The sequence below is a fragment of the Gouania willdenowi genome, chromosome 21, assembly GCF_900634775.1.
Source record: "Gouania willdenowi chromosome 21, fGouWil2.1, whole genome shotgun sequence".
Lineage (NCBI taxonomy): Eukaryota > Metazoa > Chordata > Actinopteri > Blenniiformes > Gobiesocidae > Gouania > Gouania willdenowi.
Window position 1 is genome coordinate 22,290,993 of NC_041064.1, and position 16,537 is coordinate 22,307,529.

At 38.9% G+C, this 16,537-nt stretch overlaps 1 protein-coding gene across 2 annotated transcripts in view; it reads right to left on the reverse strand.

The window, feature by feature from the left end:
* Positions 1-16,537, reverse strand: part of inpp4aa (inositol polyphosphate-4-phosphatase type I Aa) — a 29,427-nt gene that overhangs the window by 908 nt on the left and 11,982 nt on the right. For both annotated transcript variants that reach the window (XM_028435380.1, XM_028435381.1), the window contains 17 exons: positions 15,895-15,974; positions 15,681-15,798; positions 13,743-13,833; positions 13,500-13,647; positions 9,971-10,101; positions 8,467-8,571; positions 8,260-8,368; positions 8,144-8,161; positions 7,871-8,042; positions 5,869-6,150; positions 5,633-5,780; positions 4,481-4,513; positions 3,111-3,283; positions 2,890-3,013; positions 2,498-2,765; positions 1,666-1,763; positions 1,459-1,571 (listed from right to left, as the gene is read on the reverse strand). In XM_028435380.1, coding sequence (XP_028291181.1) covers positions 1,459-1,571; positions 1,666-1,763; positions 2,498-2,765; positions 2,890-3,013; positions 3,111-3,283; positions 4,481-4,513; positions 5,633-5,780; positions 5,869-6,150; positions 7,871-8,042; positions 8,144-8,161; positions 8,260-8,368; positions 8,467-8,571; positions 9,971-10,101; positions 13,500-13,647; positions 13,743-13,833; positions 15,681-15,798; positions 15,895-15,974 — 2,211 coding nt within the window. The remainder of the gene's footprint in view (positions 1-1,458; positions 1,572-1,665; positions 1,764-2,497; positions 2,766-2,889; positions 3,014-3,110; positions 3,284-4,480; positions 4,514-5,632; positions 5,781-5,868; positions 6,151-7,870; positions 8,043-8,143; positions 8,162-8,259; positions 8,369-8,466; positions 8,572-9,970; positions 10,102-13,499; positions 13,648-13,742; positions 13,834-15,680; positions 15,799-15,894; positions 15,975-16,537) is intronic.

Genomic DNA, 16,537 nt, shown 5'->3' on the forward strand with positions numbered 1-16,537 from the left:
GTATACATATATATTTAAATTAGTGTGTTACGTTTGTACCAGCTTCCTCTTGGTATGAAGGAGGGCCCAGCCCAGAAGATTACTGTGTTTGCTTTTTACTTTTGAACAGAGACAGACATAGATGCGGATACAGATAGAGATACACAAAGAACAGAGACATAGGATGCGTTCAAATAGTCCCTCCTATCTCCTTTCCTATCCACTTTTCCTTAATCTCCGGAAGTGTTAAAGTGGCGGCCATGATAATGAGCATTCAAATTCTCTTTAAGCTAAGGAAAGGAGGCTCAATGCTTCCTTTATAACTTAATTTAGCCCAAGAAACACTGATGCATCTTTTACCAAAGGAGACTAGGGCTGCGTCCTAATAGTCCCTCCTATCTCCTTTCCTATCCACTGTTCCTTCACCCCCGGAAATGTTTAAGTGGTGGCCATGATAAAGAGCATCCAAGTTCTCTTTAACATCAGGAAAAGAGGCTCAATGCTTCCTTTTTCACCTCCTTTAGCCTAGGGAACACTGGTGCATCCTTTACTAAAGGAGAGGAGATAATGCCGACCCACAATTCCTTGCGGCGACAACATTTAAAGGGACACGCACACCCGAGCGCTCACGGAAACTCACGATGACCGATGGAGATCATGTAAGTTACCAATGCAATATTATGCCTTGAACAACTTTAAATAATCTAAAGCACATATGTTATTGTATGTAAGTTATATTATCAGACTATAACTGACATAAAACACATCAGAGACATTTTTAGCCACATTATGTTTTATTCAACATAATTCATATTTCTGAGTGGAAGGTGAGTGTGAGCAACCATTTTCAATGTGACTCAATTTCAATGACCTTTGTTCCTCGTAGCCCGGCAGCCTCTTTTTCTTTGATTTACATTCATAAATCAGCAGAAAGTGTTATAAATGTGCTTTTTGTCCATTTTCGGAAATTTGTAGTTTTATCACCACAGCAGACATCACCAACCTTCCCGACCGTCTGATTATTACGTCACTTAGTGGAAGTGCATCTGAATGTCTAAACAAACGTGATGGCCTTTCCCTAACCCCGTGCAGTCGTCCACCGGGTTATGGAAAAGTGGTTAAGAAAGGAGATAGGAGGGACTATTCAGACGTACTGTAGCCACAGGCTGGTTCTGCTAGCCAGCTGTGTGTGTATAAGAAATAACTTCATCTTCAAAGCTGGACTTGTACAGTCATCAAAGGACTGTACAGATTTACCTAATGTTTGAATTTCAAGTCGAGGACGACTAACATTAGAATAGTTAAACCATTCTAATGAGGTTTAACTACAATAAACCACATTCAAATTATAATACTCTTGTCATCTGTGCTCGGAGCTGTTCAATTAAAAGATCCGGGAAGAAGGTAGAGAAACACCTTACACTACCTATCTTTCCATATGCCTAAAATGTTGTGTCAAAATGCCATTAAATGTTTTACCTCAGCTGCTTGCCACAAGATCTCCACATTCTTGCTCTTCTTTGCATTTACATTTTGGCTCAGCAGTTTGAGCAGCTCAGGGATGTTCGTGCTGCTGCGGGTGCGAGGAAGACCTGAAGAAGAAGCCGTTAAGTTCACACGACATGAATAAAATACAAGATAAAAGAAAAGTGTGTGTTTGCACACGTTTGCGTGTATGAGACTCACAATCCTCTGGAAGGACTTCTTTAAACTGGTCATAATAAGAGCTGAGGCGGGTCATGCTCTCCATGTTAATGACTTCCTGCAGAGATGTGTCTCCAAACCTGGACACAAGCGATAACCACAATAGAACGCCAATTAAAAAGAACATCAAAGCCCACATCGACTATTTGATGATGTGTGAGGAGCACAGCAGAGAGTCTAATAGTTAAATTTACTGTTTCATTCTTAACTAGACTGTTTTAGAGTGTACATGAATACTCTACTGTCAATGCATTTCTCCACTTTAAATGTCCAACACAGTGTAGATCCGACATGGGCAACTGGTGGCCCGGGGGCCATATGCCCTTCGTCTCATTTTGTGTGGCCCCAAAAGTAAATGTACCAAATTAATCAAAAATTCCACAAAATCTTAACACAATTCCACAAAATGACTCCCAAAACATATGAAAAATGTACAAAATGACAACAAAAATACACAAAAGGATCACAAAAACGCACACAAAATTTCAACAAAAATTAAAAAATGATTCCAAAAACACAAAAAATGACAACAATAACAACAAGTTTACTCCAAAAACTAAAAAGATGAGGATAAAAACATATAAAAGCAACAAGTAACAAAACAACAACAGATACAATATTTTTTCCATGTATTATTGCTCAGATTGGACATTATTATTCTAAATACTGACAATAGTGTTGATAATGTGGCCCTTAGATCAGACAATCATATTTTTGTAGCCTGCACTGTGATAAATTGTCCATCTCTGGTGTAGATGGATGGACATTGTATGTACTGTATATAAAAGTATTCACTAATTAACTAGGGACTCACTTCTCAGCCAGTGTCTGCTGCTCGTTGATCCCCACGTTGAACAGGACGGGCTGCACCCGTAAGAGCATCCCATTCTGGATCTCTCTTGGCAGCGTGTCAAACATGGCCCCCGGCATGGGAACCCTAACGTTGAAGCCGTTCCTGTTTCCCGTGATCACAGGCTGCATATCAGGGCTGAAACCTGAGGTCGCCTGGGTCACTTTGAAGGTGACATTTCTCAGGTCCATCACCCCGACGCTCATATCCTCCAGCATGGCCAACTCCTCCCCTTAAGGATGACAACATGAAGTTTGATATTTAAAAAGCACTGACTTGAAGGTGTCTCAAAAATTTGAGAGGAATGTTAATTTTGGAGATTGATGGTTTTTCCTCTTAAATAAAATCTATGATACCATAAGTGCTGAGCAGGCTTTCGTACTGCACCAACAAGCCAATGGTGTGAAGCTGTCTGAAGAAGCCTGGGTCACAGAGACTGCTCCTCAGTTTAAGAACAAAGCCACAGATCAGGGCGGTGAGCTGTCAATGACAAAACACTCAGTCACTAAACAAGTTCATCTTCACAATCACCACAATGTAATTAGTAGTGAGCTAGGGACATCAGGAGGCCACTGACTGTCTGACAGAAGACGACGTCACGGCGGTACTGCATAGTGAGGCTCATGGCGATGGTGGGGGCGCTGTCCTGCATCAGCAGGAACACCATGGCTTTCTTGGCTTTGTCGCTCATTAAAGACACACAGTCCGTCAGCGTGGTGAGGAGTGGGTAGAGAGCCTCGCTCCACTCACCTGCAGAGGACATACACAACAACACAACAATGTTCAAAGAGTTTAGATAGAAATGAAGAGTAATGTAATTTACAAGTTATTTTGGACTAAATAATGAGTTAGCAATGAGAAAATGGGGTGTTTGTAAAGATTGTAGTGTTCCCTAGACCAGTGGTTCTCAAACTTTTCAGCCCGCGACCCCCAAAATAAAGATGCTAGAGGCCGGGGACCCCCACTGTACCTGAAGGTGGTTGAACACAGACATGAACATTGAAGAACAGTCATGAGGAGACAGGGCCATCTATAAGGGGAATAAAGGGGAGAGCTTTGTGGGGCCTATCCATAGTCAGCAAAACAGTGGTCCATTGTTCTATGAATCTGTGATATTTACTTATTTATCTGAATAATATCTACTGTTATCCAGGAAGTTTATTATTATTTGAACCATAGTATATACTGTAGTCATCTTAAATGTGTAAATCCTTGTTTTAATCAGAAATAAAATGGGTTAAAAGTGACCAAAAATGGTGGAAAAAGTGGTGAAATGGGATTTTAAAAAACACAGAAATTGGTTCAAAGTTGCAAATTAGAGAGGCCAAAAACTGAGAGAAAAAGTAGTGAAAGGGTTCTAAGTGTCAATATTGGCTTAAAAGTGGCAGAAATGGGGGGAGGGGGGTAATGTAATTTAAAAAGTCGGAGCAATTATTTTAAACTGGCAAGTAACGTGCATGACAAATCGTGAATGTGATTAAGTTTGCAAAAAAAGCATGAAATATGTCGATGAGGTGACAATAATGGGTTAACATATTAGGTGGGAAAAGTTGCACAAAGGGTTTATAAGTGCTAAAAATGTCTTGAAAGTGGAACAAATGTGTAGAAAACGCATTAAAATTTGATGGAGAAGTGGCAGAAATGGGAGTAATATAGCAAAAAATGCATTAAAAAGAGCAAAAACATGGCAAGAAAAAGTGATGAAAATAGGTGAACATATGGCAAGTTTAGTGTAGTTGCAGAAAAAGTGAAAAAAGTCAGCAAAAATTGCCTCAAATTGTTCCAAAAATATTCTTAGTTTCTTGAAGGCATCTAACGACCCCCTCAGTGTCTTGGGACCCCGAGGTTGAGAACACCTGCATTAGAGTGTGTGCAGTGCTTTGCTTTCAGTACAAAAAGATCTTTGTGAAGTCACCGTGTCCGATTCTGTAAAGGTTTTAGTCTCACCTGGAGACGTCTTTTCCACCACTGGGCTGCTTTCTGCAAACAAGCGACAGGACAGATTCTTATAACAAAGCAACATAAATTTAGTTTGTAAATAAAACAAATATAATGCAATAACAAGTGAACCCCAGAATATTACAGTGTATTATTCTAAAGAAAACAGTGAGAGCCTTAGGGATGATTGGCTGAACGAAGACGAGATGGTGATAAAGAGGATGTGTATTAGGAGGAAGATAACCAGGAGGAGGATGGGGATGAACTAGGGATGTAACGATTCACTCAACTTCCGATACGATTCGATTCACGATGCTGGGTTCACGATACGATTTTCTCACGATTTATTTTACAAAATGGGAATGTTGACAAATGACTGAAAAATATTCCTTTATTTTTTTGGGGAAAATACTATACTATTTTCCTTTTATTTTTAATTGTCAAAAGAATCCTTTGATAAACTATTCAAAATGATGCAATTTAACTAAAAATAAATCTTGAATGAAATAAATAAAGGAATAATACAAATGAAGAAGAAACCTATTAATTTAAATTGTGGTTCTATAGCAAACAACTCAAAACTGCGTAATAGTTCTTTTTCTTTTTAAAAGTGCAACTGAAAATGTATTTTGTGCCTTAACAATTGGACTTTAAAAAAACAGTCATTTTACTGTATTTACATCAGATATTTGTTTAGACCAGCAGAGGGCGCTAGTAACCCAGTGGTCGGTTGGCATGCAGTTATTTCCACCAGTGAAGAAGAGAAGCTATGCTAGCAGACAGAGTTAATAGAAAAACCTGACTTTTACAGATATTCACGTAATATTACAGATATTCTTTCGGTGCTAAAGGGGTAATGAATCATTTATTAGCATGTTTAACAGTAAATGGCAGCCAGAAAGAAAATAGTAGCAGATTCCGCCCGTCACGTCCGCTTCTGGAAGGATTAATATATAGCGCCCTCTGCTGTTTAAAAAAAGTACTGCGATTCAATTTTCAGAGCATCGATGTGAACCGTGGTACCTATGAATCGATTTTTAACTGCCTTACGATTAATCGTTACATCCCTAGGATGAACTAGTGAGTGTGTCTCCAAAACTGTGCATGCCATGTGTTGTGGTGGCTGTATGTGCGTGTGTGTGTGTGTATGTGTGTGTGTACCTTTTTTGGTGTTACACTGTTCCTCGTTGGCAAGGGAGAAGACATCTTCAGAGCTGCTGTCGCTAGTGATTTTGTCTTTCGCCAACAGACGGTCGACTCTCTGCATCACACACTCCAGACTTTTATCCACATTTAACCACACCTTGTCCTGCACACACACACACACACACACACACACACACACACACACAATGATGAGAGCAGAACACAAACAAGTTAGCTTGAGTCTCTCTTACCCATTCTTCCTCCTGCAAATCCGCCTGCAAAGAGGAGCGCTTGTTTTTAGTCCCTTCACTGCCCTCCATGAGAGTCATGTGTCTGGAAGGTGATGTGGAAGCGCGAGACGGGGATGCCGGGTGACGAGACGGGGAGCGTGAAGGAGAGCGAGAAGAAGGCGAGAGCGAAGAGGAGGACGGGGAAGGGGACGCCTGCTGACACGACTCTGGGCGAGCGGCTGTTAGGGCGAGGATGGCGGAGGAGAGTAACTTAGAGTCACACACGGTCACCAGCTGACGGGTCTGTAGGTGGAGAGGGTGGGATTATTAATCACACATCCTATGATCAAACCAGTCTAATAAAGTATCATTTAATCAATATCTAGAAACAATAGATCTACAACAGGGAGATTTAGGCTAAAGAGGTTCAAATAATCCTAAATTTGCCTCATACAAATGAAATCATTCAGCTTTATATAGTGCATGTTAAAGGTCTAAGAAAAAATACATTTGTCAATATATCGCAATATTTCACCGTGCGATTATCGTATCTATCCAAATTGAAAAAAAAATGTAATCATATTTTTTAACAAAAAAAACTTTTAATCTAGGTGTCCGTGAACCATATCAGACCTTGTTAAACTACGTCACTCCTGAATGCATTTTAGCTTGGATGATGATTGCACTTTATGTTCATAAAACATACTGGGCATTATTTATTTTTTTATTTATTTTAAATTTAAGAGCATAACACTATCATAATCTGTTGAAAAAGAAAGAGGAAAGAAAAAAAGAAAAAAAAAGTTGAAATTTGTATTTATTGATATTGCGATACAGTATATCATGATGTATAAGTATGGAGATATATTCAGGGCTTTAAATAAACTTTTTAGATCACCAGCCAGCATGGCTAATAGATTCTTAAAGTTACCAGCCAACCAGATTTTCCACCAGCCAAATTTTTTTTTTAGCAAAAATAAACTACATTATGAGCCTCAGAATAGATTTAAGCGTTTATGTTTCTTTAAGTAGTTTTTATTTTAGTTGATTGCAGAAACACATTAAAATGATAAAAATATAGACATTTAACTTAAAAACCTTTTCTAAAAATGTCTAAAAGGTGCAATATGGATGTGTCGGAGAAGTGATGAAAGATGAAAATTAGATCCCTGGAACACTGAAGTTAGAAAGAATAGAAGTAATCAGTACTAAGAATTACATGTACTGTAGAGAAAAAATGTTTGACTAACATGCATGCTCTTCAAATGTAAACAAATCCCACTCCCCACAAACTGCAAGTGCACATTCTAAAGATGAACAAATGGTCGACTGTCAGCCACTCACGACCCAACATCCAATTTAGTAATAAAACTCCTCAATTTCTTCTTCTTTTCAGATCCTCTTTCATCTACATTTCCCTCTGTGTTGGCAGCAGCCTTCCTTTTTTGCTGTTCAGATTTTTCAACACCCAATAAACATTCCCACATGTTTGTTTGTTTTTCCTAACTAATTTTACAACCTCATTTCAGATCATATTGTTGGTTTTGCGCCGTTCTGTTTGTCTTCTCCGATACCAAATCATAACAATCACGCTAACGTAAGCACGTAGCCAATTGTTGTATGACACGTCACAACATAGTGTTCATGGCAAATGTAGGATTAGTTCAACCAGCAGTGTTGCCAGATACACATTACGTTTTAAAGTTTAAACAAAAACAAATACCCTTAAATTTTTGGGGCTGAAAACAGCCCAATCTGGCAACAATGACTTGTCGCATTGTTTCAGTGGTCTGCCGATTCATTTGTTTCTTTCTTCACCAGCCAAAATGGCTAGTAACTAAAATGCTACCCGCCAAAGTGAATTTTTACCTGCAATTGGCGGGTTTTAATTTAAAGCCCTGGTTATATTGTATTATTGTATTGTGACATGCAAATCGTACCGTCAGATTCACGGCAATGCACACCTCTACTGCCTGTAGATGATAGATATTGCAAATCCTTCCTATATTATTGGAGAGACTACCTTCTCTGTGAGGATGGTGAGAGTTCGCTCCATGGCGTTGGCAGAGCGATCCTTGGCAGCTCGGGACAGGCGCTCAGTGTAATAACACACTTGTGTCTTCAGGGTGTTGATTTGTCCAATCAGCTCCTTTGCTTTCACAATGTCCTGAGGCTGATATGTTAAACCTTTGGAGCTTCAGGTTCACAGAAATATGTGGTGGGGGGGGGGAATAAGCAAAAGTAAAGAAAAATAACAATATTTGCCTATAAATATCCAAACGGTAGCTCGTCTTACCTTCCATCTTCATAAATTCTGATTCAGGAACACGATAATAATTAAAAAAAAAAAAAATGTCACAGGTTTTAAATCAATCCTAATCACGAACCTTTCAAAGGCTTTGAAACACTCACTGTTTCCTGGTTTCTTCCAGTTTGTGCAACAGTTTTCTGAGGCCGCAGCCTTTGAAGCCTTGATGATGAGCTGCTGGGGCACCGATCGTCACCACGTCATACGTCCGGTCTGATCCAAGGATAGAGAAAATAGAGAAGGACGCATCAAATCAACATTACGTTTAAAAAAGGTAAAGATTTGTGATGAACAGGTAGAAAATGACCAACCGTAACCCGACTCTCCCTGTACTCTCATCCTCTGTACGTGCAGGTTGGTCGGGATAAACTCCAGCTTCCTCTCTGCTTTCAAAGTGCTCGACTTAAAGGACGGACCTGCAGGGTTAAATTCAGAGTTAATAAATAATGTAAGGCTTGATCTATTAATTCAATTCTATTCAACATTATTTATATAGCGCACATTTCAACAATAGCCATCTCCAAGCGCTAACAAAATATAAAATTCTTAAGAAAAAAACAACAAATCCACATGAACATGCATCAGCTACAGTGAGGAGAAAAAAACTCCCTTTTAACGGGAAGAAATCTCCAGGAACTTTTGTTAATAGTTGACCAAAGTAAACTTTAAACCAAAACTCAAACCTAAGTCTGTTGCTTTGCAACATACAAGACAAAAGACAGGGACAAGCAACAATGTGATAAACTGATACCATACACTCAGAAAAAATGGGTGCGATTTTTGTGCGATTACATCATTGGAATCAGTTTATTTAAAATGATCTTATACAAACTGTATTGTTTTGGTGCCATAAATTGCTTTAACACACTATGCATTAAATACATTTTTGACTCAAGAATCGAAATCAAATCGTGAGACACCCAAAGATTCTATCTATCTATCTATCTATCTATCTATCTATCTATCTATCTATCTATCTATCTATCTATCTATCTATCTGTCTGTCTGTCTGTCTGTCTATCTATCTATCTATCTATCTATCTATCTATCTATCTATCTATCTATCTATCTATCTGTCTGTCTGTCTGTCTGTCTATCTATCTATCTGTCTGTTGGTCTGTCTGTCTGTCTATCTGTCTGTCTGTCTATCTATCTATCTATCTATCTATCTATCTATCTATCTATCTATCTATCTATCTATCTATCTATCTATCTATCTATCTATCTGTCTATCTATCTATCTGTCTATCTATCTATCTATCTATCTATCTATCTATCTATCTATCTATCTATCTGTCTGTCTGTCTGTCTGTCTATCTATCTATCTATCTGTCTGTTGGTCTGTCTGTCTGTCTATCTGTCTGTCTGTCTATCTATCTATCTATCTATCTATCTATCTATCTGTCTATCTATCTATCTGTCTATCTATCTATCTATCTATCTATCTATCTATCTATCTATCTATCTATCTGTCTATCTATCTATCTGTCTATCTATCTGTCTATCTATCTGTCTGTCTGTCTGTCTGTCTATCTATCTATCTGTCTGTTGGTCTGTCTGTCTGTCTATCTGTCTGTCTGTCTGTCTATCTATCTATCTATCTATCTATCTATCTATCTGTCTATCTATCTATCTGTCTATCTATCTATCTATCTATCTATCTATCTATCTATCTATCTATCTATATGTCTATCTATCTATCTATCTATCTATCTATCTATCTGTCTATCTATCTATCTATCTATCTATCTATCTATCTATCTATCTATCTATCTATCTATCTATCTATCTGTCCATCTGTACTGGAGTTCTGACCTTTGTATTCGTGCAGGTCACTGATGGTCTCCTGATAGGTGAGGATTATGGTCTGGTACTGTGTGATGATCTGCCTCCTGAGGTTTTCCCAGCATGCAGACAGCTCCCCCAGTTCTTCCAGCTCACACACCCTGTAAACATGGCCCACATGCAGCTACGATCAGGACATCCAGCTGAGGAACAGATGATGGTGCAGCTTGAGTTTTCTGCAGCTCGTTCCCTCTTTTACTGGAAATGTAACAACTGAGCAGACACGACAGCGGGAGACGTAATGATGATGACGTCTCCCATTTACTGCTCTGTTTGGCTGAAGTGTTCTGTTTTCCCATGAGGACATTTCCCCCCTCATAATCATCTTTTCTTTTTAAAAAAAAAAAAAAAAACAGTTCCATCTTAAATGTTTGTGGATCAGGAGGAAAGCATGAGCCATTTCACTTTTCATAAGCAGTGAGCAGCAGTAAAACTACTACACTATAACTAGGACTAACTAATAACAGGAGATGCAATCTTATACAACTTCAATGGCCTTTATAGCAGATGTTGCCCAGCATGCAAATTAGTTTGAATTAAAATGGAGAACCAAACACTCAAGATCACATCCATTACCATGTTCATCTATAGCAAGCGTGAGCTTTTAGTGTTTCAGTTCATTTCCAAACTTATGCTCCCCCTACTCAACAGTAAGGGGAAAGTGAGGCTTTTTTCTAAAGGTATCCTGACTTACTGTCAGGTTCTGTTTGGTTTTAGTTGTGTTTAGCCCTTGTGGTCCTTTTTTAGTTTTTCTGTCTCTGTTTATTCTAGTTTTATGTTTTAACTTTGTGTTCTTAGAGGGGTATTTCATCAAACCCAGCTCAGGGTTGAGTCCAGGTTTAACCTGAGAGTCCGGCTCCATTAAGCCGGGTTCTAACCGGAAAGGCGATTTCATCAACGAGAAAACACCTTAGTTACCATAGTAACACAGTCTGTGGGTCAAACCTGACCGACCAGGTTTAAGCAGCAGGCTCGGCTTAAGCTGCAGACGCACTCTCATGAAACCACGTCATCATTATTAAAGAAGTCATTGAGTGATGCATTAAAACACTCAACAAAGATCTACAAAAGGAAAAAGGAGTCTTTTTTTTTAAGAAAATATCACTTTAATACGGTATTTTAAAAGGAAATTAAACAGAATATCATGGTAAATGGTAATATGATTTTAAATCCATACAAATGCGATAGAATCAGTGTCTTATTACATGTTTAATGTATACTGTATTTTTTAATTAGATGATATGTGATGATATATATATGATATAAGGATACGTGCGCATCCATCGCCTCCGTTTACCGCACGGTATAAAAGTCCATTCATTGACCAGAGATTAATAATGAGAAAACTGTGGATATTTAGAGGGAGGGGCTTCAGGGACAGTCACAGGGCAGAGCAGTGCACGCAACTCCCTCGCACAGCTCACCTGCGTTGGATGTGACATCCAACAGTATCCAACAGCACCGCTGCTGCTCCCACTGTTCATTTAGAGCTGAGTTCAACAAACTATTCATCAAACACTCACAAGTCTCATAAATTACATATTAAACGCTGACAGGTGTTAAAAAACTTATCAAACGCACACGATCAGTGTGTGATCACATGCTTCAGTTGGTTGCTATGATAAATTGACAAAATAATATCTTCTTTAACTCTTTACTACTTTTAAAATGTTCAAACCACAGTCGGTGCCTTTTTCTTTTAACGTGTCCGTCACTTATTTTCACTGCTCAGTAACAGATGACGTCACATCCTGTTGGTCTCAGCATTAGTTCCTATTGCATTCACCTGACACTTCCCAGCCACCGTACAATACACATGCACACAGAAAGAAATCGTATCACAAGAAAAACAGGGCGCAGAAGACAACCCACCGCTGAACACAAGGGAGGTGGCATCGGCAACAAACCAGCAGCCATTCTGTGTAAAACATGAGGCCGCTAATTACGGTGGCTGGGAAGTGTCAGGTGAATGCATTTACAGAAACAAACACAAATGCAAACCGGCCACAACGGAAGTGTTTCCGACGGACCGGTATTACAGTCGGACAGTCGGACGGGTATTATGATATGATAGCCTGATATGAAAAATATAAGAGTATCCTAATCAATTTTCACTTACTTTCATACGCGTTTCGATGTCTTCTTCTTGTTCTTAACTGTTCTGGTGGGTTAAAAACATCCACCAGAAACGTGTCCGTCTGTAATACCGGTCCCTCGGAAACACTTCCGTTGTGGCCATTTTGCATTCGTGTTGTGACCTTTTTGCATTTGTGTTCATTTCTTTAAATGCATTCACCTGACACTTCCCGGCCACCGGGTTTCCACAACGGAAGTGTTTCCGACGGACTGGTATTACAGACGGACACGTTTCTGGCGGATGTTTTTAACCCACCAGAACAGTTAAGAACAAGAAGAAGACATGGAAACGCGTATGAAAGTAAGTGAAAGTTGATTAGGATACTCTTATATTTTTCATATCAGGCTATCATATCATAATACCCGTGCGACTGTAATACCGGTCCGTCGGAAACACTTCCGTTGTGGCCGGTTTGCATTCGTGTTGTGACCTGTTTGCATTTGTGTCCGTTTCTGTAAATGCATTCACCTGACACTTCCCAGCCACCGTAGTATTGCATTCCAAGCAATGAAAAATCATGCTGTCAGATAATATTTAGAGTATTAAAACAAACCAATACACACTTAGCACAAGAATCAGTCCCTGCAGGATCTTTGCTTCAAAATGTTCTTGATTTGGTGACGATTATTTGTGTAACATGACTGTTAAGTTGACTGGAGTCTCAAAATTGCCCGTGGGAGTGAATGTGAAGGTGAGTTGTTGTCTGTGTGTTGCCCTGCAATGGACCGGTGCCCTGTCCAGGGTGTACCCCTGCCTAACGCCCATTGAGAGATGGATGACTCAATTATTTGGTAACAATAGGGGCCAAATACAGGACGTGATGGCACAACTGTCAGTGACTGCAGCGGAGCAGTCACACAAACTGTCGTCACGCCAACGAGCGCACGCACACATGAACACACCCCACTGCTCCTCTATCCTCCTGCAGCAACATACAGACATACACAACACAAACATTTTCACATTCATTGTGTTTATGGGTTATTTTTAATCATTATTAATTATGTTTCTGGGGTGTTTGTTTGAGGATTTCCTTTGGAAAAAGCATTTTCCCTGACAAACGTGTTGTTTTTGTCTATGGAGGCTGAAGTATTTTGTCCAATAGGCGACCGACCATTTTGACGTTGTTCAGAGAGTTTGGTGCACTTGGCAAATAGAATGTGTGAAAGCGGACCGGACCAGATTAAAATGCAACAATGTTGCAGATTCACCGTCTGAACCGCACCGAGTCCACCATACTATACGTGTGAAAGCACCCTTAGTGTAAAGTGCCACAATTGGCCCCCGAGCCTTGAGTTGAACACAAGTGACCTAGAGTGTGAAGGTAAGATCAATTGTAAGTTAAATGTGGACATTTTTCACCTGACGGCATCTTCCTCCAGCAGCAGTTTGACAAACTGTCGAGGAATGAGCAGAGAAAGGCCACTCTCAGCCATTTGCTCCAGGATCCGTAGGTGGTTTCCATCTGTGGTTGGGAAGCGATACGTCCGTGACATCACACCACCAAACACTGACGGGAGAGTACAACGGGAGGAATTGGTCACTGTGATGAAATCGTCAATCAAAATGTTGTATGTTGATAAACTTCCTCATAGATACACTCACCAGCCTTTAGCAAAGGGTCTTTACATAAGGATGAAGACTTGGATTTAATGGCAACGGATTCTGTTAGACTTTTATCAACAGGAAGAACCATCTGAAAAAAGGAATAAAAAACTTTATCCAGAGCACATGTCTCTACTAATACAAATAGGTTATTATTATTAATAATGATAATAATAATAATAATGATAATAATAATAATAACAATACTAATCATAGTCATTTTACTTGTATTTAAATACATCTTAAAGTAAAGTAATTCGTTACATTGCTACACCCAACCATTATTGAGCAAATTGTCATTTTTTGTTTTGAAATGATCAACGGACATTGTGAAACTAAAAAAAAATGAAATAACCAGACAATAATCAAATGCATCACATCATAGCCGACCAACCAGATTAAACATAATGCACTGCGCCAAAACAGCACTGAATGGATGTTCATAAATGTAGCGATACTTAAAGCCTGATAATTTTTTATACAGATGCCTTTGTGGAAAATAAACTTAGTTCCAATTTGTGCAAGTTTATACATGAGGGGCCTATGCTACAAAGCTAGATAATTATATCCTGGATTAATATCCATTAGCGCGGGCTCCACATAAACAAACATTCTCTGTCAAAGAGAAGCTGTCCTACAAAGGTAGATAACAACATGCTAATTTAAGCCTCGTGCTTTCGGCATTGGCACGTGTGCGCTTCCATAAAAAGGGGTGGAGATTGCAGCGACTGACCAATCACTACAATGGAGAAACCTGGCAGAGTGTTGGTCTTTACAATGAAGGAACAGCTTCTCATCTTACACAAATATCATTAATATAAATCCACGATGACAGCGAAGAGCAACAGTGTTAGAGCAGCGCGTACCAGGGGGGACTAATGGAAATAAGTGTGAGATTATTTATAATATGAATCTATTGGATGGGATGATAGACAGACAGCACTCTGATCAGTTTCCCTTTATTGCAGCACACACATTTTTCTATTCAAGTAAATCTATTCATCACACACACTGGGATGAGAGCACATTGTTTCACTGTAGTATGTTCCTGCTGATGTGGTTAGCCTCACTAGCGTATGAATGAATGAATGACTTCACCCGCATACGTAGACACAGGCATTATCAGCTGACTGTAGATCAGTCCATCAGATAGAAATCTACATCTTTCCTTAATGATGTCATCGGTAAATGAATGGATTGCCTTTATTCATTAAGAATATTTCTTTCCTAAACTCAGCTGTCAGATCTGCACCAACCAGGAACTTCTAACAATGGGCAGGTTGTTTTCAAAGAGAACTGATTGGTTAGGAGGCGGGACTTTAGCACTCACTAAGATCCTAGCCAGAACAAAACCTGGTGCCGACCAGGTCAGTCGTTCAGCCTAAGTTACCATGGTGATTTAGCTTCGTAAGATGTTATCAAGCTTCGTAGAACAGCACATACTGATTAAATCCCGGAAGTTAGTGCGATAAGAGGTATTCTAGGGAACAAGGGAACCGTGGCAAGATTTATTACCAAAAATAAATGTGAGGGTGAAAGTAACTAGTTACTTTTACTTTGAGTACTATTTAATTGAGCAACTTTTTACTTGTACTTGAGTATTTTATTTATGACTTACTAATTTCAATCAAGCAACAGTACTTCTATTTCTACATTTATATCAAATCATATCTAACCCATATCAAATCTATTTGTTAATTTCCTTTAATGAAGTATTTGGTTGAGAGGTTAAGTCATTAGATGGCTTCTTGGTCAAACAATGATTTAGTTGGTTGCTGATAGATTGGTTGTATGGTTTGTTTGTGGATTCATGGGTGTTTGGTGGTGAGTAACATGTTGGTTAGTTGATCAGACTAGTTAGAATCAAGTAAATTCAACATATCATCCAGATTTTCATGATTAAATCTTTGGGTTTTATTTAATCTTGGTGAGACTTACTCTTCCATTGACCGTGTCTCCTCTCTGTAACCTTCCCACAGGAGCTCTCTGCTCACGCTTCTCCTCTATCTGCCACGCGATAACTGTGATGTTACCCACTCGCTCATTTTCCGCTGACCTGAGAAATAGTCACGTTGAGTCAGTAAATTCTCCCCAAACCCTAAATTAGCCTCTGATTGATTTGCTTTGTGCAGTTTGAATTTCTTCCTGTTACCTGAGAGTGAGGTGCAGCCTGTGATGTTGGTCCTGTAGGAGCTCCTTCACAGAGAACAACGCTGAGCCCAGCATGTACATCTGTCACACCACATAACACACAGACCACGGTTGGGCTCAATTACATTTTTAAATTACAATTACATCTTCAATTATAAATGTTCAATTACCATACAATTACAATTATGTTGACTGAGATTTTTTCCAATTACAATTACATTTAAAATGATTATTTCCCCCCTAAATGTCAATTACTAAAGTTCAATTACAAATAATCATAATTACTGAGGCTTTAATAAATAAGCCCATAAAATGTAACCTTCCTCTTGTGTTAGCTTTCTGTTAGCAGTTATGACCTAAATACAGCTGTAAAATACACTAAAAATAATATCTATCATCCAATTAGTTTCACATCTTTTGGTGACTTAGTCAGGCTTCCTAATCAATACAAATATTGATTTTAATGTTTTTGGTGTGTCGTCTGAGCCGTTTTTCTGTCAGTACACCCCTCAATTTCAAATTATTTTTTTAATGCGATATTGATCTTTAAGATAATTGACAGGTAAACTTCATATGAAACATATTTTAATAATTATTAACAATGTACAGTATGTGTAAGACATAGAACTGTAACATTGTTCATC